The sequence below is a fragment of the Rhagoletis pomonella genome, unplaced genomic scaffold (genome assembly GCF_013731165.1).
Source record: "Rhagoletis pomonella isolate Grant_MI unplaced genomic scaffold, Rhpom_1.0 Rhpom_scaffold_00001, whole genome shotgun sequence".
Lineage (NCBI taxonomy): Eukaryota > Metazoa > Arthropoda > Insecta > Diptera > Tephritidae > Rhagoletis > Rhagoletis pomonella.
Window position 1 is genome coordinate 35,476,809 of NW_023458555.1, and position 22,308 is coordinate 35,499,116.

General features: G+C 34.5%; 1 protein-coding gene across 2 annotated transcripts in view; it reads left to right on the plus strand.

The window, feature by feature from the left end:
* Positions 1 to 22,308, plus strand: part of LOC118743617 (maternal protein pumilio-like) — a 678,449-nt gene that overhangs the window by 20,308 nt on the left and 635,833 nt on the right. For both annotated transcript variants that reach the window (XM_036476391.1, XM_036476383.1), the window contains exon 3: positions 5,673 to 6,608. In XM_036476391.1, coding sequence (XP_036332284.1) covers positions 5,673 to 6,608 — 936 coding nt within the window. The remainder of the gene's footprint in view (positions 1 to 5,672; positions 6,609 to 22,308) is intronic.

The following is a 22,308-nucleotide window of genomic DNA, read 5'->3' on the forward strand; positions in this document are numbered from 1 at the left end:
AGGACTTAGTCCGAAATAGTCCGAAGTCGTTTCCTTGTTGTACACACTAACATTTCACCGGTAATTTTTTATTTTTTCTTTTTCGCCAAATTTTTTGCAGTTGGTGCACGTAAATATCAACCGATTTAGATTATCATTTAGATTAATGCTTGTCTGGCTAAGACCAGAGTATACACCGAATTTTATCTTAATCGGATATATTTACTATTTCCGCCCGCAATTCTTTTGGTCGTGGCAGTGCTTTGACTTTTACCATTTTCCCATTTTCCCAAATTTCTTCATGACTAATTACAAAATAGTATATTTGCGAAATATCACAGGATTTCGGAGTACATTTACTACTTTTGGTTAGAGCTATATCGGAACATGCCACTGTGTGTCGTATCTTTCATTCATACAAACGGATGTAAAAAGGACTGGTCTTCTTCGATCAGACTGTATCAAAACAGAGTCGTTCTGAAAGATCCTTTAAAAAAGCTACACTTGTTTTAAGTCGTAATTTGATTAAATAGCGCTTACCTTATTCTATGTCGCTTTTCCCATTAACACTCTTTGCGCTCAGCAGCGGAAACTGCCGTCAATAAATGCAGTATAGTATATACATATGTAAATACAGATGAATTTATTCAAGGCTTCAGTATTTTATTTTCTGCCTCCATTTTACCCTCACAACATATTTTTGTTTAACTTTGTCTGTGCTTCGCTGAAATTACAACGACTTGTAATTTTCCTTATTTGCGCTTCCTCTGAACGATTTCCGGCGGGATCGCCCTTCGCACTAGCAACTACATACCTACCTCATGTGTCGCTGTACCAGGGAAACCAACTCTTGGGGACTTCTACCAACAATGTAGCAAAATATACAAATTTTTTTTTTTAATAAGGAGATATCTATGGGGGAGGGAATTTTACGAAATTTTGGACGGGGGAATTTCATTGTCGAAATCGGGGAATTCTCAAAAATGAGTTGGCTACCCTGCGCTGTGCCCACATTCGTCTGATGGCGGCTGAATGCAGAAAAAGTAGCCGAGAGAGACAAATAGCCATTGGTGGCTGCTGTGAAGGCGAAAAACGAGTTTAAGGCGAAAACTGCTGGAAGCACCCACAAACGTAAACAAGTCTCTAATTCTTGGCAATACGCACACACTTCGCAATGAATTTGCAATGCTCATACATAATTGTAATGGGTAGAGTGCTTCTGCCCTCCGAAGGTCGCCCATTCGACTACAAGCAGTGTTGCCAGAAAAAAATTTCGTTTGGAGCAAAATCATTCGAAAAAAGAGCTAAAAGAGGTAAATAATACTAATAGCAGCTAAAATGAAGAACAATTTTTTTTTAAGTTGAGCATATATTGACGTAAAGTTGCTTTTACATTTTCCGCAATTTTAATAAAAATAACGAATATTATAAATTTAAGTGTTACAGTCAATAAAGCCAAAGGCGTTTTTGCATTTGTAAGGCGATGGTCAAAAGAGTTCAAAGATCCTTATGTTACAAAAGCTCTTTTTGGGAGTTTAGTTAGACCTATACTAGAATACGGATCTATTGTTTGGAATCCCCGCTACCAAGTTCATTCAGAAAGGATTGAATCAATTCAAAAACAATTCTTGCTTTTTGCATTGCGTAATTTTAACTGGGATTCAGATTACAATCTCCCCCCTTACACAAGTCGTCTAAAGCTCATAAATTTGCCTACACTCGCAAGTCGTAGAGAAATGCTGGGTATAATATTTATCGTAAAATTAATGACAGGCTTGATTAATAGCCCGGCCCTCCTGGCTGAGGTAAATTTTAATGTTCCTTCTCGAGTGTCAAGACACTTTCGACCTCTTATTTTTAAAGCCATGCAAAACTAATTTTGAACTAAACGAATCATTCCGTCGATTTTTTACTATAAAGAAAACTATTATTTCCACTCTCAGTAATTGAAATACTATCTTTAGCATATCCAATCAGCTGATGAATTTGATTCTGTAGCTGAATAGTTTTAGATCTCGACACTTAACAAACTCCTGTTTCCACTACTCGGCACGAAAAAACTAAAAAAAAAAAAAAAAAGGTTCCGTACGTCAAGCGGACTGCGCCCCTCGTGTCGGTTGGGCGGGAATGGAGGGTAAAAAGCCGTTGGGATTAATTAATTAATAAAAGTGCTGAAAAAAACTTTTACAACCAAAATAGGGTGCATATACTATTTCGAATTCATTGCTACGGCACATAAATATAACACTTATATGTATGCATGTACTTATATAACTAGACGATGAACTAAAGATACTTCTACAAACTGTTAAAATCTGCACTTTCAGATATTTGAATTGACTCTAAATATTCGGGTTACGAATAATATTTTTCCGAAAAGTTTTATTTCCTTCTCTCCTCCTGGCTCCACGTGGTAGAAAGTAATCGACTTACTTGCCCATTTTCCATTTGCATACGTGCCATTTTGCATTAGGAATGGAAATTTTCTAAGTATTAATCGAAATAGAATAACATGAAGGTATCGAAAATAGCCCGATATCACAAAAGCCAAATGAATTTTAGTCAACACTTGTACAATGATTTTCAATTTCAATATATTATTAAATACAACTAAATCTTTCTGGAGCTAAAAAAGTGCTAGATAATTTTGAAAAGAGCTAAAAAGGAGCTAGGAGCTAAATCTCAATTTTCGGAGTTAAATAGGGAAATAAAGAGTTAAAACTAGCTCTAAAAGCAGCAAAATGGCAACACTGACCACAAGTGCCGGGCAATTTAGTGAGTCAGTATGTCTGGAGTGTGCTTTTTCCTTTGATGCTAACCGCCAAAAACCATCGGCTAGCTTCTCTCTTCAACAGCATGCCGCCAAATTGGCGACAGTAAAAATTATTTGATTTTGGTTGAGTTTTGATTTTTCTCCTCCTACATACATACATATACCCAGAAGACAATATATGTAGGGTTTCGTAAGTAGAGGCGTTTTAAAAGACATTCCCAGGAAGGGCTGAAATTTGCGCTTCCCTACATTACTTCTAGAAGGGCTCTCCTTCCTAGTTTTACAATTAACGCGAATATGTAAGTTTATATTATTTAGTAGTACAAATGAATTTCAATATAAATAAATAGTACATTATAAGTTACTATAAAACATATCTGTACATATAATAAAATTGTCACAGGCCGATGTATGTACATTCGGGTGGTCCAAAAACCGTAAAGTCGGAATTGAAATGCTCTCACCACCTAGGATTGTTCTATATCGAAAAAAAGTATACCCCTACTTTTTTATTTTGAAATCAAAAAATATTTACAGGTCGCTCAAAGCGCTCAAAATTTTCCATATATTTTTATATGAAAAAAAAACAACTTTTCGCAGAAATGGTATAGAATTCTTAAAAATCGATATTTTTCGATCGGAAAACTCTGGTTCTCCTTTAGGAGACTTTCAATCTCTCCCTCTCCCTCCCAGGAAGGCCTTCGGAAGAGCTTTTAACTGCTGAAATTATCTACAGGGAACATACATACACAATCCGTAGGTGGTAAACAAGTTTGCGGTTTTGAAGTACATACATATATGTATACATTATCTCCATGGCCTGCCCTCCAGTACCTTCACTGGTAGTTTTCGTTTAGACTTTCAATCGCACGCCTTCGCGAAACTTTCTTTGCCTTGGCACCCACTTAATGCAAGTGATTTTGGTTTGGGGTTCCTGTTTTTTACTTACATACATAGTATGTGTTATACATAGGTCTCTTAATGGTGTTCGACGCCATAGTCCAGTTATTTTCATAAGTACTTACGTACGTATATTTTTCGTTGTGCGAAATAAAATGTATTTGCTGTTGTTGCGTGTGTGCATGTGTGAATATTTAGCATTGTCTGCCATAAAGTCTCTCACCAACGAATTTCATTGAGCGACAGCAGACAACGACTCGACGAATTCGCATACATCCTTGACTAAGTATTACTTATTGCTGGAAAATATTGTCCCAGACAAGCTGGCTGGAAGTCGAGGACGCATTGCAAGAATAACAAATAACATAACGATATAAACAAAGTCACATGTGGTAACTAAATTTGGGCATGTTTGGGTTTTGATATCTTCGTAGTGGAACAACGCTATGTAGGCTGCAATTTCGCAGAAATTTGCTGTTAATACACTTTATGATAAAATCCTATTTACTAATCTTTTCTTCTTACTAATATTATAAATGTGAAAGTTTGTATGTTTGTTGCTCTTCCACGCCAAAACAGCTGAACGGATTTCAATCAAATTTGGCACACAAATAGGTTATAACCTGGATTAGCATAAAGGATATTTTTTGAACAGAGTTGCCACCTTTTAAAATACATTAATAAGTCAAATAAAGTGTCACAACACCACCTCCACCTTGTCAAATGAAATTGGCTCCAAATCTATTTATTTCGAAAATATTTTTCAAGGGTGTTGCCACCTGCTGAAAAAGATAAATTACATTTACAAATACGCTTAATAAAATATGTATCACAGCAATGTGGGTGTCAAACAAAAGGTGCTTAATAAATGCGACCTACTTATGTCGATACATTTCTGTAAAAGTGTTGCCACCTGTTCAAAAAGTTACAATTTTAAATAACAAGTTAAATGAAAAATTTTTGTATGGCTATCAAATAAGAGTGGTTTAAGAAAGCTTTATTTCAAAAATATTTTTAAAGGGCGCTGCCACCTGTTCAGAAATCCAAAATTAAGATAAGTCAAAAGTTAATTAAAATATTTCAATATGGGTAGGGGTATGGGTATATTTCAATATGAGGCTCGCCACCAGCTTAGAAATTTAAAATCAATTTAGTTGACAAGTTAAATGAAATCTGACTAATGTTATAAATGTGGAATTTAGTGAGTGAGTGTGTATGTTTCTTACTCTTTCTGACGTAGATTAAGACATAACATATTTTTGGCAAAGGGTTGCCACCTACTTAAAAAGATAAATCATAAGTTCAGCGATTTTTTACAATAAGGGTACCAGACGAACGAGGTAAAAAAGGCTTTATTACGAAAATATTTTAAAGAGGATTGCCACCTATTTAGAAAGTTAAGTTCCATTTTATTAATAACTCAAATGAATTGCCAACGAATATGGTTTAAGAAAGCTTTATTTCGAAAATATTTTGAAGACAGTTGCCACCTGTTTAAAAGTCAAAATCCAGTATTTGATAAATAAAGTATGTATAACAATGTGGATATCAATCGGAGCAGGTGTCAGAAAGATTTTTCAAAAACAGTTCTGTAGGGGGTTGCCACATGTTTGAAAGTAATTAAATTTAATCACTTTTGTAAACATTTTTATACAGACCCTCTAAGCTTAAACTTTTCTATCTTCTGAAGTGATTTTTTGGGAAAAAATATTATTTAAAACAAATTTTTAAAAAAAGCTCGATTTTTAGATGTGGTTTCAAATTGGTCTAGCTCACGTACACAAATATTATTGTTTCGAAATTTTTTACGGGAGTCTCAAAATAGATATATTTTATTAGTTCCGATGGGAAAGCAGTATCGATTTTTTGTATGGAGAGCGATGGGCCCTAATGTATGTATACATATACAAAGTATATTATATGTATGTATTATATTTGGATGAAATTATACCATTATATGTTAAAATAACTAGTACGTTTTTTTTAACAAAATAAAATCAACCCTTCCTTCTCCTTTCAGAATCCCGACAAATGGAAGTACAATCCACCGCCACAAATGAATCCCGCTAATACCACAACCGGTGCACCGCCCGGTAGTGGCGGCACCATCGGCCCCATCGGCATGGGTGCTGGCATTGGTAGTATTGGCACGAATGGTGGCTTACACCCTTCCATGAGTGGACCCTCCCAGATGGGTGTCGGACAGATGGGCGTAGGTGGTGGTAGCGCAGCCGCTGCTGCCGCTGGCATGGCTGCCATGCACACAGCTGCTGTGGCCAAGCACAATCATATGATGTCACAGGTTGTTGCAGCACAACAACAACATCAACAACAGCAGCAGCAACAGCAACAACAGCCGCCACACCCGGCACACCAGCAACCAGGACCACAACAACAGCAGCAGCAACAACAACAGCAAGGACAACAACATGGTGGCGGCGTTGGCGTTGGCCAGCAAATGGCGCTGTCGCACTCACAACAACAGCAACAACACCAACAGCAACAGCAGCAACAACAACAACAGCAGCAGCAGCAGCAGCAGCAACCACATGGACCGCCACATCCCTCTCAAATGGCATCACATCAGCAATTCGGCTCGAATTTACTAAATCATGCCATGAATAATCCAGCTGCTGCTGCAGCAGCTGCCGCCATTGCTGCTAGTATGCAACCGCCGCACATGCAGATGGCAGCTGGCATGCAAGCGGGCAATTGCAGCATGTACGATCATCCCGGCGTGCATCCCGGTGTGGGCATGAACGGTGTACCCAAGCCACCAGGCCCACCGGGACCACCCGGTCCAACTGGTGGACCCGGCGAGTTAGTGTATTTCGGCGGCCAGCCACCAAATGCAGCTGCAGCTGCTGCCGCCGCCGCCATGGGCATGTTGCCGCAAAATCATTTCATGAACAATGCTGCCGCGGCAGCTGCAGCCGCAAATCGCAATGCAGCAGCGGTGAGTAATATTCAAATTTTTTTTTTATTGTTTTTTATTCTATTTACTTCTTACAATTTATGACACTGCATTACATACTTCGAAACTGTTAGATAGTGCGGTTTAGCTTTAGCATAGCAGCAATTATAATTGAACTAGTAACTACGTGTGTGTGTGTGTGCTGTTAGTTTATATATGTAGATAAAACGACATATACTCCACTGTTTTGGTCATACCGGTATTTTGTGAACTTAATTTGCTTTTTTATGTTCTATGATCGATCGCGATAATCGCTGCTGATTTCATTGATTTACGACCACTGTCTTTTGGTTAAGTGCGCCTGTTATGAAAAATAGATGTTGACTCATATGCGCCAATCAGTGGTATTGAATTCACGCTAGTCGATAGGCATATTTGTGCGACTTGGGAGATATTTTTATCGGCTTTAAATGGTTAAACGTTTTTTTTAGCTAATGCCTGACGCGCTGATTATCAAATTATAATATTGAGCCCTAACCGCAAAAAAAAATCGTAAGCGAAATTTTTTCGCGGCTAGAGCTCGGTATGCTTTGAAAAAAAAAAAAAAAAGGAATCCAAAAATAAGAATTAAATATGGACGAGAATGTAGAACATTTTTAACGGTTGAATTCAAATATTTATTCAAAGATAATATAAAAAATTATATAAAAAATTTTCGAACATACTGTGCAAAATTTAATAGCTATAAAATTGCGTATCAAATTTTTTTCTTAAAAGTCTGATTAAAAAATTAATGATCGTAATTAAAGCTGGACACCTACTAGTATATGGAAACAATTTAATTATCTGTTCATTCTTCACTTCTTCGACTTTTTTTTGGAGAGAAAACTTTTGAACCGTAACTATTTTTTATTCAGTCGCCCACGCCTGTTTAAAATCAAAGCTTCCAAAGCTACTTCAAAAAAGGAGCAATGTTGCCCGTTGAGAGTCTCAAAAAATGGGTCATTGACGAAAAAGGCGTCACCATATTATATAAATCTGTAGAATTTAAACAGAAAATAACGGGACAAGCTTTACACAAAACAAATACATATAAATCTAGTTGCTAGTGGAGAAGAATTGCATTTCCATTAGAAGTTTTAAGTGATGCATTTTTTTCGTACTTACCGGAGGAAATATTTTCTATTATCATGGTTCCTAAACAAATCGCTGAAAGAGGGCAAAAGCCGCGCATAATTTTGGAAAAGGGTAAAAAAATCAAAATTTTCAAAAAGTCGGGTCAAAGGGTATTTCCGGTTAAAAAGGGTCAAATTGCCCCTTTAGTCGCACAGCGGCAACACTGAAAAGCAGAAATGTTATCAATTTACGGGAATATTTTTTTTTATGTATGTTACCGGATAACTTTTGCTGAAAAATACTTCTTATGATCTGGATAAGTGTAGGGCTGGGCATATCCGTGTATTCCGATGTCCTTACCGATATTCGTTTATACAGATTCATGAAGAGTAAAGCCTCTTCTACATTAGCCGCCTTCGATTCGCCACTTTTCTGCCAGCTGTGTTTGATTTCCGCTCGCTTGACGAAAAATTTTGCGTGCGAAAGCAACAACAACTAGCAAAGCAACGACGTTTAGTATCCGTTATTTTTTTTTATACGGATATCCGGTTCACATCCGAATATTCAGATTTTTTAATCCGATATTCGATTACTATCCGTGTATTCTGGTATTCATGTATACGGGTGGAATTATTTTCATTTTGTTATCCGGATATCTCGTTCATATTCGATTAATATCTGTTCATTTTGTTATTCGCATATCCGGTTCACATCCGAATATTCAAATTTTTTAATTCGATATTCGAATATTCGGATTATGCTGACGTTCAAATTATCCGAATAGAATTCTCAGCCCTAGTCTAAGTGTGAGGTGTCACATTTTTATACAAAAAAGAGTCGAGTTCGCGAATGAGTATCTTAAATCTTTGCTATATTTTACATTTGTCGCGATCAACACATTCCCCGCGTTAAAAGCTTTTTAAGCTTTCTAAAGATTTCATATCGACGCGCACAGCGAAAAAGCTGTCTCTGGCTGTCGTTGTTTTAGATTATTTATGGACATGGAAAGCTTTTTACCCTGCGCACGCCTGTGATAAATTATAGAAAGCTTCAAAAAGCTGTGCATGCAGGCGACCATCACTGTTTTAGATCAGTCACAACCAGCACATATACCACGGTTGAAACTTTTAAAGTCTACATATATTTAATACGGACGTGCACGTATTAAAATTCTCTCTGGTCGAAACTGTAGGAAATCTATAGAAAGCCTTAAAAAACTTCTACTACAGTATATGTTTTATTCGTGATATAAAGGCGCGCACAGGTTAAAAGCTCTATCTTGTCAATATTGTCTTAAAGCTGTAATAACCACCCCCCGGCGAAGCTTTTTCCAAGCTTTTTATATATTCTTTACACGTGCACAAAGGGCAAAAGCTCGCTTTGCTTATCTATGCTTGAAAGTTTCAGAACAAGCTTGAAAGAAAAAATTTCTTAACATGCAATTTTTATAAATTACTACGATTTCAAAAGATTTATCAAGTTACTAAAATTTCAAATATGGTCAATAATCGCACTTTTAAATTCGGAAAATACTATTACTGCAAGATTATTAATGTATTATAAATATTAATTGCCTGGCTATTCCGCATGCATTACACATTTTGTGTTCCAAAAGTTCTCGCATCTCCGCTTCAATGGGAAATTCTACAAACATTTTTAACGCACAAACGTACAAGTGCATTTACCTAGTAATGAATGCACTTTTATACTATTTTATGTTTTTTCGATAGTAAAACTAAGTATAGAAAAAATGAAAAAAAAAAAATTGCTATTCAAATAATTTGTGAAATTATTGAGGTTTTACATTTTGCCCATTTCTCGTAATTTACTTTATATGTTTGTATATATGTATTCTGTATTTTTGTCTCGCTAAAAGCATTAATTTCAAGTGTGAATAAGAATTTAAACTATTTGCGTTGCGGTTTTAGTGTCAACGGCGGTCCGAATTTTTTATTTTTTTTTTAATTAAACATTCCTGGTAGATATAACTCCAGTCGATGTTATTTGTTTATTAAGCTTATCTGCGCGTACTTTCGAAATTCTTCTCGTTCTAAAAGTTTTGCTTTCATTTGAATAAAATTAGTGCATAAATAATTTAAAAGAGATATTCACAAAAGCTATATCCCTATGGCTTCATGCACAAGCCACATATCTATGAACATACAGTCGGTGTCAAATGTGAGTGTACACCTTTGTTCTAATATAATATTCAGAATTTTCATAAAAATTTTTTTTCATTAATTATCCATGAAAATATAATTCATTCTATAATATAACCCATATAATAAAAATTTCACACTTTATATAAAGTTCGCATAAATTCCAACAATTTTTATCAAAATTTCAAAATTTTTATTTCAAAATTTCTGGAAAATTTTCGAGTATGCAAATGTTTAGCCCGTTCAATTTTAGAATTTTTTTTTGTGGATGCTGTTGCGCATTTTCTTCCTTATAAAAATAGATTCTGATTACGCGTTTTATGGAAGAAAACGCGCAACACCCACCCTCCACAAAAAAAAAAAAATTCTAAAAAAATTAACGGTAATTTCCAGGGATTTGAAACTTGCACTTTTCTCTCAATTCTGAATAAAAATTTTGATGAAACATGTTTGAATTTTTGTGAACTTTATATAAAGTGTGAAACTTTTATGCATATGATTAATGTTACAGAATGATCAACTATTTTCATAAATAATTAATGAAAAAAAAATTTTATGAAAATAATTGTGAATATTATATTAGAACAAGGTGTCCACTTACATTTGACACCGACTGTATCTCCATAGCTAAATGCATTTTCCTGCATAAATATATTTCATGAATAAGCAAAGCAAGTAGAACCTAAGCTTAGCTTCTGACACTTGTAGTATCGCTTAACCAAATTTTTTTATGACCGAATGTATAATTACAATTTTACGGTGATCTTTCCACGGTCACTGGGAAATTAACTGGTACATGCATATGTATGTACATTGAATCATATTTATTCCCTCTTTGAGCTTATACATAAACTAAACAAAAAGAGGAAAAACGATGTTCTTGGAGAAGCGGTTTCTTTTTTTTTAAATCAATTAAACGTTGTAGAAATTTCTATATAATATAATACTACTTTTTTGCAAAGGTCAGTTCGCGGCGAAAAATGGTTGCTACCTCTATAGTTCCTGCAAAAATCACGACGCCAGGCTTTCCATCTGTCTTAGTGCTTTCAAGCCGGAGAGATTGTATGAATTGATTGATTGAATGATTGTAAGTCAGTGAAAACTGGAGGTCACACGAATCGCCTGAAATTTAAGGCGTAAGTCGGTATTTTTCGGAGTAGGTCGATATTTTTTCCGAGGATTTCAGTATTTTTCAGAGTATTTCTACATTTGTTGGAGTAATTCGGTACTTTTTGGGAGTAATTCGGTTATTTTGTCGGAGAAGTACAGTTTTCCCCGTGATAAGTTGGTATTTTTTGGGAGTATTATTTCCATGTTTTCCATAGTAAGTCGATATTTTTTGAAAGTAATTCGGATATTTTTTCGGAGTAGTACAGTATTCCCCATAGTAGCCGGCGTTTTTTTTTGATAAATTCCATCTTTTCCCCGGATAAATTAGGTATTTTCGGTGTGATACGATATTTTTTCGGAGTACTTCACATTTTTGAGTAATACGGTTTTTTGTAGAGAGTAATTTGGTATTTTTCGGAGTAGTTCGATATATTCCGGGGTATTTAGTTTTTTATACCCGAGCGCACTTGTGCACAAGGGTATTATAACTTTGTTCACATAACGGTTGTTTGTAACAGGCAAAACGAATCGAGATAGATATAGACAAATGTATACATAAATGATCAGGATGAAAAGAGAAATCGATTAAGCGGTGACTGTCTGTCCGTCCGTCCGTCCGTCCGTCCGTCCGTCCGTCCGTCCGTCTGTCCGTCTGTGCACACGATAACTCGAGTAAAAATTAAGATATCTTAACGAAACTTGGTACGTGTACTTCTTTCGGGCGTAGGACGGATGGTATTGAAAATGGGCAAAATCGGACAATAACCACGCCTACCTCCCATATAACGGTAATTTTCAGAAATACGAAAACTGCGATATTTTAGTAACTACTGAAGATTATTCACTCAAAATTGATATTTGCAATAACTTTTAGACGAAAAATAAGAATATTAACATTTTTTTGAAAATGGGCGTAGCCACGCCCACTTATGGTTACATGTGTATATCTTGGCAACCGCTGCACCGATTTCTTCCAAACTTGGCACAGTTATTGGCCTTGGTACAAGATACCAAATGGCCGAAAATTTTAAAAATCGGACAATAACCACGCCCACATCCCATATAACGGTAATTTGGAGAAATACGAAATCTTCGATAAATCCGTAAATATTGAAGCTAATTTATTCAAAATTGATGCTTGCAACAATTCTTTATCAGGAAATACGCTTGTCATAAAATTTTGGAAAACGGGCGTGGCACCGCCCACTTATGATCACATATATGTATCTCGGTAACCGTTCTACCAATTTTTACCAAACTCGGTATGGTTATTGTGCTTGCCACATAAAAGCAAAACGTTCAAAATTATTGAAATCGGACTAAAATCACGGCTTTTCATATAACGGTAAATTTTAGAAATGCTCGAAACGTCAATATTTCGAAATTTAAGGACGCTAATTTTTTTTAAAAATTGATACACCCCGGCTTACCATGTAGCGGTAGCTTTCGGAAAGGTGAAAAGGCATATATGTAATACTTGCGCCGGGTATTTAATGTTCGGCCCCGCCCGAACTTAGACTTTCTTACTTGTTTTGGATTAACTTCTTATATTTCAGAATAATTTGTTATATTTCGGAATAATTTGTTATATACCGGAATAATTTGTTATACATATTTCGGAATATGTATATAGCTACTTTTTCGACATAAGACGGAATTTTTCCAAAGTAATTCGGTATTTGTTTCGCAGTAATTTGGTATTTTCTCTATTAATTCGTTACATTTTTTGGAGTGATTAGGTATTTTTTCGCAGCAATTTGATTTTTATTTTTTCTTTTTTTTTTTTTTGATAAAATCGGTAACTCCTCGGAGCAATTCGGCATTTTTCGGAACATTTCGGCAATTTTTCGTGACAGACTTCTGGTGTATTCTTTCTCGAGATTTTACAGTATCTTTTGTTTTTTTTTTTAAACCTTTCTGAATTTTTCGGTATTCTTTGTATTTCAGTTTTCGGAATTTTCTTTACTCCTCGGAGTTTTATCGAGAACTTCGGATTTTTTTTGGGACTTTCAGAATTATTTTGTAATTGCTATTTATTAAAAATTAAAAGCAAATGTTTCCAATTATACTCTGCTCAACAAAGAACAGCATGTGTTGCCTTTGCTTCAAGAAATAAAACGCAAAAATAATCGATCGAAGTTTCTTACTCAAAATAGTAAAAGTCGAATGGAGTTTTCTTTTCTACCGAAAAATGTTGACTTCACTAAGGAGAGGGCAATGAAAAGGCAAAATTTTTTGTAGAAAAGAAAACGCCATAGGGCTTACTGAATTATTCAGATTTTGAATTGATTACCCTCTATCAGCAATTTTCACCAAACGGACTTTCTCATGTTAGAACCGATTTAGGACTCAGGTTTGCAATTCAATAGTAAATTCTTCTAACAAGTGATAGGTCCATGTATACAAGGTAAGCATTAACATAATCGGTGACAGTTAAGTCTTAGGTGGATTTTTATATCACAATAAAATTGAATATAAGCCGTTAGTTAATATATATCGCTAGCTTAGAGTGAAAAGTTGCTAAGTCCACTTTTTATGAAAACTCATATTTTGATATAGGAGGCTAGAGAAATTGAATACGCATGGTTTCGAAAATTATAAAGGTACTTGTTTTATTTTTTCCTCTTCATAAGCCCTAAAAGGAAAATTTGCTAAGTCCAAAAGAAGCACCACAAATCCGATAAGGCCAAAATAATACGACATCTTTTAATAAATATCGAATCCTTCTGATTCTTATGGAGTTTTGCTTTGCTTTAAACGCCCAAAATGTTTGATTCAAAGTCTTGCGAAATAGTTAAAGAAAATGGCTATAGGAAGATTTTTTCCTCTCCTGTAAAATTTTTAAAATGGGACTTAGCAACTTTTCTTTCTAAGCTAGCGATATATATATATTTTTTTTTCCTTCTAAATACTTATGTACCTACGTCTGCTGTATCCAAGCTCTATGCATAAAAAATTTAATTTGCTCGAATCTTCAGTTTCTCATTCACTTCTTCTGTTCTTTTCTGACTTATTCCTTTTGCTGTTGTTGTTGTTGTTATTTCTTTGTTGCACGCACCTTAATGATGCACGCACTTGCAACCTAGCAACCAGCTTCAACAGCACGCATTGGCCACTAGTGTATCAGCGTGCCTTTGCAACGAGATGCATTCGCGCTGTCGCCGACTTACTATAAAGGTGCGTCGTTTGTGCTTGCAACATTTGTACATACTGATATATATAACTAAGCAGTACATACATACATATGTATTTGTAATCTCAAGCGAAATTGAGTAATGCATCTTTGTTTTGCAACAACGTACAAACAAACTAGCAGCGACTACAACAACGCACTACATCTTCGAGTTGCACATGTTGCTCTCAGATAAATACAATGTATACATACATATGTAGCTACCTTGCAATTTTTTCTGCTGTTCTAAATTTTTTCCTTTGTTTTGCATTCGATCGTTCCAATGGCTTTCTTCTTCTTTTTTTACTTTTAAGTTAATGAATATTTTTGCACTACTACTAATGTTGTCTTATTGACTTGTTGTTTCTACTATTTTTCTGATGTTTCTGCAAGTTCAGCCTTTGCTTTCTTGCAAGTTGCAACCTTCTTCCTCAGGCTGGAAGCCAGTTATACAATTCTTGCAACCTTTTTTCGCTGCATGCTATTTTCTTACTTCGTCTTGCATTCTATATTTCATGAATATGTATGGGCATTAGGGTGGAGCGGGAAAAAAATTGAGTTTAAAAATACTAAGCGCGGGGGATCGTTGCCTATGGATGTCAATAGAATACCCCTAAATTGTTCTGAAGTCGGTTATTACTTTCTGCTTCTCATTTTTGATTGAATTTTGAAATTTGTGTAATATTTGTGTAATATTTGTTACCCCTAGGCAATTCAGATTTTGCGATAACAAAAATATTTTGACTTCAAGCTCAATAAAAATGGTTTATAAAATTCGTATGGAAAAAATATAAATAAAGAAAATCGTCACAACATCAGGCTATTAATATTTTTGACGCTGACTGTAGATCGACCCATACTTTAAATAAAACTTATTAACAATAAATAAATAAAAATAAGCCACCATCATTTTTGCTGCTATTATTTTAAGTGGAATTGACTACAAAACACCGCTGATTTTTTTTAAATTTTGTTGATGGTGTTGCACATTGTGTGCCATACAAAGTATGTATGTTCGACAAAGTTTTTATTCAACGTGCACTTACTTTATTGTTCTAAAATTTAATGGTCTACAAAGCTACAAACCTAGAATTTTTCTAAAAATGAAAGTATTAACCGATTTAAAAAAAAAAAAAGTTGTGGGGTATCCTATTGACATCCAAAGGCAACGATCCTCCGGATAATTTCGAAACGCAAAATTTTGTTTCCGCACCACGCTAATGTACAAACATTCATATGTGCAGCATATGTACTGTATATCTTTTCTCTTGTTACCTCCGTTTGTTGAACTACTACATATTACATATCATACATACTACATCGTATGCCCATATTTGCTTAATTCACATTCTTGATGCAATTTCGCATTTTATAGCCTTTCCTAGTCGCTGGCAACACGTATACATACATATGTATGCTCGTGCTGAATCAACCAGCTCAGCTAAAAACAATCCATTGCTTCCTCTAGCTGGCATAGAGGCGTACATTGAAGGAGAAATACACAGATTCTCCTGTATGTCTTCTGTGTACATATTTATGCTTTGGCCTCTGGCTGCTTTTGCACCTTATATGGCATATAAATTAGAAAATATTGTATTTCTTGTGAAAGGAATCTACTCGCATCCATGGTGACTATAATGGGCGAATAATGCACCTGTCGCGCAGAGTTTCTTCAGTTCTTCGCTTTTTTTTCGCTTGTGGCGTATACATCTGTATGTATGTATGTATGTATGTAGCCGTATATAGTAAATGCACAAAGAAAATTATTTAACTTAACTATTTCATTATGGTGACTGAAGAAAATATCTACGGAAACATGTATTTGTAAGAGGTATTCAGGATGATAGGCTAACGGCATTGAAAATTTTGAATTTTATTCGGGTGTCTAATTGTCCTTGAGAAGTCCATCAAGACGGAAGTTCTGCTTGCATAGAGAACTGTGTGAGGCGTAAACCCATTGCTGACATTAACGGAAAGTTCAGATGCTTTCAGTGACCTTATATCTATAAATCGGAACTCCATGATAGAAAGGATAAAGCTTACATACTTTACTATAGAAAATTTGTAGGATTAGCAAAATAGAACAACATTGAATCCTCTAGCAAACTGTAGGAGCCGTCAGACAAACATTCGAAGTGAAATTTCCATTAGCTCCTAAAAATGCGCCGTTTTCCATTAACAACTCGCAGTTGCACCAATCCAGAAGAAAGCGTCATCTCGTTGAGTTTAGTAATCTCGGTTTTAAGTTTGGCAGCGTGAGGACTCGTGCTCAAGGTCCTTTAAAACCTCGAAAGTTAAAGGTCCTTTTCGAAGAGCTCACATCCTTGATTTCGTTGTCATCAATTAGGTACTTCCCTGCATTTTTTCAGTCTCTATGCCTGACTTTGAGAATATATGGCAACACTAGCTTTAAGGCGATTTGAGATACAAGTTATTTCAAAGTCCTTCCGAATATCGGAACATTTCTGATTGAAGGATTAACATAGAACATCCGAAGTGTTGTGAAAATAGTACGAGGAAGTAAGGCCTGTAAGTTTTTTTTGTCTAGACAGAAGGATTTTTGGGCAGGTATAGACGAATTTGCCGCTCAACCACAGGTCGGTATAGGATGCTTGTATACGCCTTAATCTTGATCTTAATACAACGTTTCTTCCTTCGTAGCCACAGTACCCACAACGTCAACACACTTTTCGAAGCAGTTTGTTTCACCAACAGGCGGGGGATAAGACCGATGTCTCTTAGCGTTCATCTGCTTATTGTATGCCTAGTGGCATCGACCGCTGATGTTTGCTCACTGCTAAATTTTCTTCCGTATCACTTTGATTAAAATTTCACGGGGGCGATAAAGAATTAATGCCTATCGCTATAAAATCGATAAAACCGGATCAAGAAACTTCGATTAGAATTCATAAAAATCGATTTAATATGATTGAATTGCCCATGAAAATGTATTAAAATATCGGTTCAAATTTAATAAAATGTCGATACCAATTTATTAAAAAGTCGGAAACATTTAATAAAACGTCGACAAACATTTATTAAAATATCGATAAAAATTTATTAAAAAATCGATAACAAATCTATTGAAATATCCTTAAAAATTTATTAATATATCGATAAAAATGTATTAAAATATCGATACAAATTTATTCAAATATCGATAAAAATTTAATCAAATATCGATACAAATTTATTCAAATATCGATACAAATTTATTCAAATATCGATACAAATTTATTCAAATATCGATACAAATTTATTCAAATATCGATTAAAATTTAATCAAATATCGATAAAAATGTGTTCAAATATCGATAAAAATATATTCAAATATCGATAAAAATATATTCAAATATCGATAAAAATTTCTTCAAGTATCGATACAAATTTATTCAAATATCGAATTTGTTTATAAATATCGATAAAGATTTATTAAAATATTGATAAATCTATTGAAATATCGATAAACATGTTTGAAAATATAGACGAAAAATGGTTGAAACTTTAATAAAAACTAGTAAAAATATTGTTAAAAAAGTGCTAAAAATTTTATTTTTTTTAAATATAGATAAAAATTAGTAAAAATATCTATACAAATACATTATCGCTATAAAATATCGGTAAAAAATTCATTGAAATATTATAAAAAATTGAGTGAAATATTAACACGAATTGGTTTCTATATCGATATAAAAAAATTTATTAAAATATCGACAAAAAATTCAAATATAGATGAAAAATTATTAAAATATCGATAGAAATTGATTGAAATATTGATTAGGTTCGATAAAAATTTATCAAAACATCCATAAATGCCGATGATAGTATGGCTAAATTTCGATAACGCTTTCGATGGAATTCACACATGTTTCGTCATATATATGTATTTCGATACAACTATAACTTCCGAGATGTCAAAATCGATAATGGCAAAGGTATTTTTTGTCGATGATTTAATACAAATTTAAAATGAATTCTGACGTTTTGCAGAATTTTTGTAGTAAAGTAATTATTAAACTGTCATTGCTATAGTTGCCCTCGTTAGTAGTGCTTATTTAATTTGCGCATGTAACGCATATTAAATTAGACTCATATACTCCACTAAATAGAATTTTCAAGCGTCTAATTGAGCAGTGGAAGAAGTCAGAAAAAGAAATTAAACGAAGTGCTGCAGTGTGTCGAAAGAATGGTGGCACTGACAAACTCGTTAACTGAGTGAGTAAACTTGAGGAGGAGAATGAGCAGGCAAAAGAAAGGCCAAAATGGCATGAACGATTTTTTTTTTATGTGTGTACAAGTACATGTGTACTAACGCTTTGAAATTTTTAACGAAGAGCACTCAATGGGCTGAAATGGCACACACAGAGAGCCGAGCCTATAAGTAAGCGGAGGAGCTAAGTTTTCTTGAACGGCAGAGGAGAAATTTATGACTGCAAATAAATACAGAAGAAATGCTAGAACATTTCGTTTTGCAACAAGCTATGCAATACATGCAAGCACAAGCAGAATGAAGGAAGAGCGAAAGAAAATGAAAAACAACTTTGTCTGTATGTAGACATTAGTGTAGAGCATAAACAATAAAAAAAACGATACAAAACAAAATAAGCACACAAAGTGCAAAAAATATGCGATGCATAGCTAATTCACACTGTATAAACGGTTATGCGTTTTGCGTTTTCAAAAAAAAAAAAACAAGGCAAATGAAAAATATTTAAAATGCATTTTTTAAGGTATATTGTGAAGTTCCATTTTTATTAAAATATCGAAGAAAACTGGTCAACATTTTAATAAAAAGCTCGTAAAAATTTTGATAAAAATATATTAAAACATAGATAAAAAAAATAAAATATTAAAATATCGATAAAACATTGACTAAAATATTGATACAAATTGACGTACATATCGAAAAAAAATATTAAAATATCCATATAAACTGATTAAAATATCGATACAAAATTCAAATGTCGGTGAAAATTGATCAAAACATCGATGAAAATTTATTAAAATATTGATGAAAGTTTATTAAAATATGTAATATTATTATTATATAATATATTGATTGAAATTTGACTAAATTTTGATAAAGATTAATCAAAACATTCAGAAATGCCAATGATAATATGGATAAATTTTGATAACCATTTCGATGGAATACAGACTCTTTATTCATATAAAATTTATGATGTAAAATTTTACATCAAGCATGTGGTCGTCTCCGGAATACTTCCAATCGTTGACCCTTTTGAGGCCACTTTCGAATAGTTTTTCTTACATTTGAACGTTATTTGGGCCATAACTTGACAAATGCTGGTTTTGAAGTGCTCCCGAGTTAGAGGTTTATCCGCATAAATACGGGTTTCGCTTAGTTCCACAAGAAGTCTAAAGGTGTTAAACTGCATCATCTTAGTAGCTAGTTGACATGGTTGTTAGAGAAATTACGCTTTTAAAAACTGGTTTTGCAACGTAGCGATATTCGCTCGGATCGCCATACCTGCAAGGTTAGGTTGGGTTAAGTAAGGTAAGATTATTTTTGGTAAGGTTAGGTTTGGTAAGGTTAGATTAGACGGTTTGGAACCATTTGATTGCTGCCCTATTTTCTGATTGAATTTTCGAGTCGTATTCTTGCCTGCCAGAATCGCAAGCTCTTCGCACTCACGCTTTTCTGCCTCTATTTTCGTCCTGTTGAAAAGAGGTCTCTCTTCCTTCCTGTTTTCTCCGGAATCACTCAGTTTTCCCGCGTGTTGCCATTGGCACACTTCGTCATACCAGTTGTTTCTGTGCGGTTGGTAATAACCATGCGACATCCCACACACATCACAACATGATCAACAATTTGATTCTTCGTTCTTTGATCAGGGGACACCCAAATGGCCTAGTGGATGTTTTAGATGCTGGTGTCTGGTACTGCATTACAGAAAACAAAGCAGGCTTATGCTTGTAATTAACTGTAAATGTACTTCTTCTTACTTCTCATTTCAAACATGCAACATTCTGAATGGCGTATTTAATTCTCCCCCAGTTGGCATCCCTAATTCATATCGCTAAATCATATCACACGTTTGCGTTGACAGCTGAGTGTAACGGCTGTCCAATTACAGCACTGCGGTTTCGAAACCACAAAATGCATAACCCTTTACTAAGCATATTAAGCACATGTGTTAAATCAATATATGTATGTATGTACATTAGGGTGATCCAAAATGCATGTGAAAAATTAAAGTCGAAATTTTTATGACTACCCCTAGCAATGTTCTATACTGAAAAATATACCCGAATTTTTAATATATTTTTTTGAAATAAAAAAAAATGTAGAGGTCGCTCAAAGCGCTTAAACTTTTCCATGTTTTTTATATGGGAAAAACAACTTTTCCTAGAATTCTTGAATGTAAATATTTTTCGATCGCAAAACTGCGTTTCTCGTCAGGATACTCCCAATAATAACACACATTTGTTTATTTAACCGTTTTTTTGATTGTAACTATCTTTTATAGGTCTGCCAAGGAAATGCACTAGGGGGCCAATAAATGTTCTGGTTAAATAAACAATTGGGTATTAATATTTAACTAGAAGATTAGATTGAAAATATTGATTTTCAAGATTTCTATACCATTTCTACATGGAAAACTTTGAGCGCTTTGAGCGACCTCTAAATATTGTTTTTGGTTTCAAAATAAAAAATAGGTACATTTTTTCGATATAGCACAATCCTAGGGGGTGAGAGCGTTAAAATTCCGAGTTTACTTTGTTTGGACCACCCTAATACGTACATATGTATTCCTTTTGGATGCACTACCTATTTATGTCAGAACAAATAAGGGATATTCACGGAGTATTGCAAAGCTCTTGCATGCTGCACGGATTGCACGGTAAAAACCGGTTTTCCTATGGAATAGCATTGCAAACCGTGCAATCCTGGTACGGTGCAAGGGCTTTGCAAGACTGCGAGAATACCTCATATTGGCTATGCACATTGTCGAAACAAGTGTCGTCGGCATAGAGTTGATTTAGCAAATGTTCCGATTAGCGTGTTACTAGCAATTTTAACAAACGAGCGAAACAACAGCCAACAGAAGGTAGACGTGAACCAAAAGTCCCAATGGAAGGTGGAAGCGCGATAGTTGCTAATAATAAAAACCAGACGACATAATTCAGTAAGAACGAAGTACTAGAACCACTCACACACAGCTCGGTGTGCAACAGTGCTATGTAGCTACATAGCTGGCCGTGCGCAACGAGCGCCATGGTTGAGGTAGAGATAGAGGTGGCGCAAATCAATGACCTACGACATCATCGCAATAGTCAATGCACTCGCCAAGCTAGAAGTCACACAATCAGGCAGCCAACTAGCGAATTGTGCAGCCAGCAAACAAAACAAAGTTTGCTACCTCGTATGTATTAGTGTGACTGGAATGTGTCGGTTCCTATGTGTATGTGGCTAAGCTTTCTTACAACAAGTACTTATGTTTTATTTGTTTTAGTTTTCATTTCGTCGTCTCAGAAAACGGATGTCGAATGTTACAAAACACGGTTTTGAGAAAATTGACTTTGAAGTTTAAGGTCGAATTAATCCGAAACTGTACGGTAGATTTTTGTAACTTTTGAAGGAGACGTAGTTGGTGTTATTAGTTTTGATTTCCCATATTTTTACATTTAATATCTCTTAACGTTAATGAGAAAATTTACTTTTCATTCCGTATACATTTGTCGTAAGTAGCGTTTACTCACCACTTTGTTTTGTCCACAGAACATACGACAATAGTAAAGTATCTATTTCAACGACGATGGTATAATTTGATGAAAAAAACAGACATATTTATTAAATAATGATTACTTATTAGAAAAAACATAACAAAAACATAATCATGTATTTAATTAAAAAAATCTGTACATCTCTTATGCTGTAAATATGTTACGAACATACGTTTTCTTTATATAAAAACAAAAAACAATACTTAAATTCAGTCTTTTGTACATTTTTATCTCTTTCATTTCATTGGAGACTCAGTGCTAGCTAAAATTTAAAAATTTAAAATTTTAAAATTAGTTACTTAGTTTAATTTTCAATTTTAATTGTATCGTTATAGTAGAGGACCATCCAATTGTCGTAAGTTCAAAGTTTTGCGATACATACGACAAATGTTTTATGATTAAAAAAAGATTACATTTGTATGGGAATTTGTCGTAT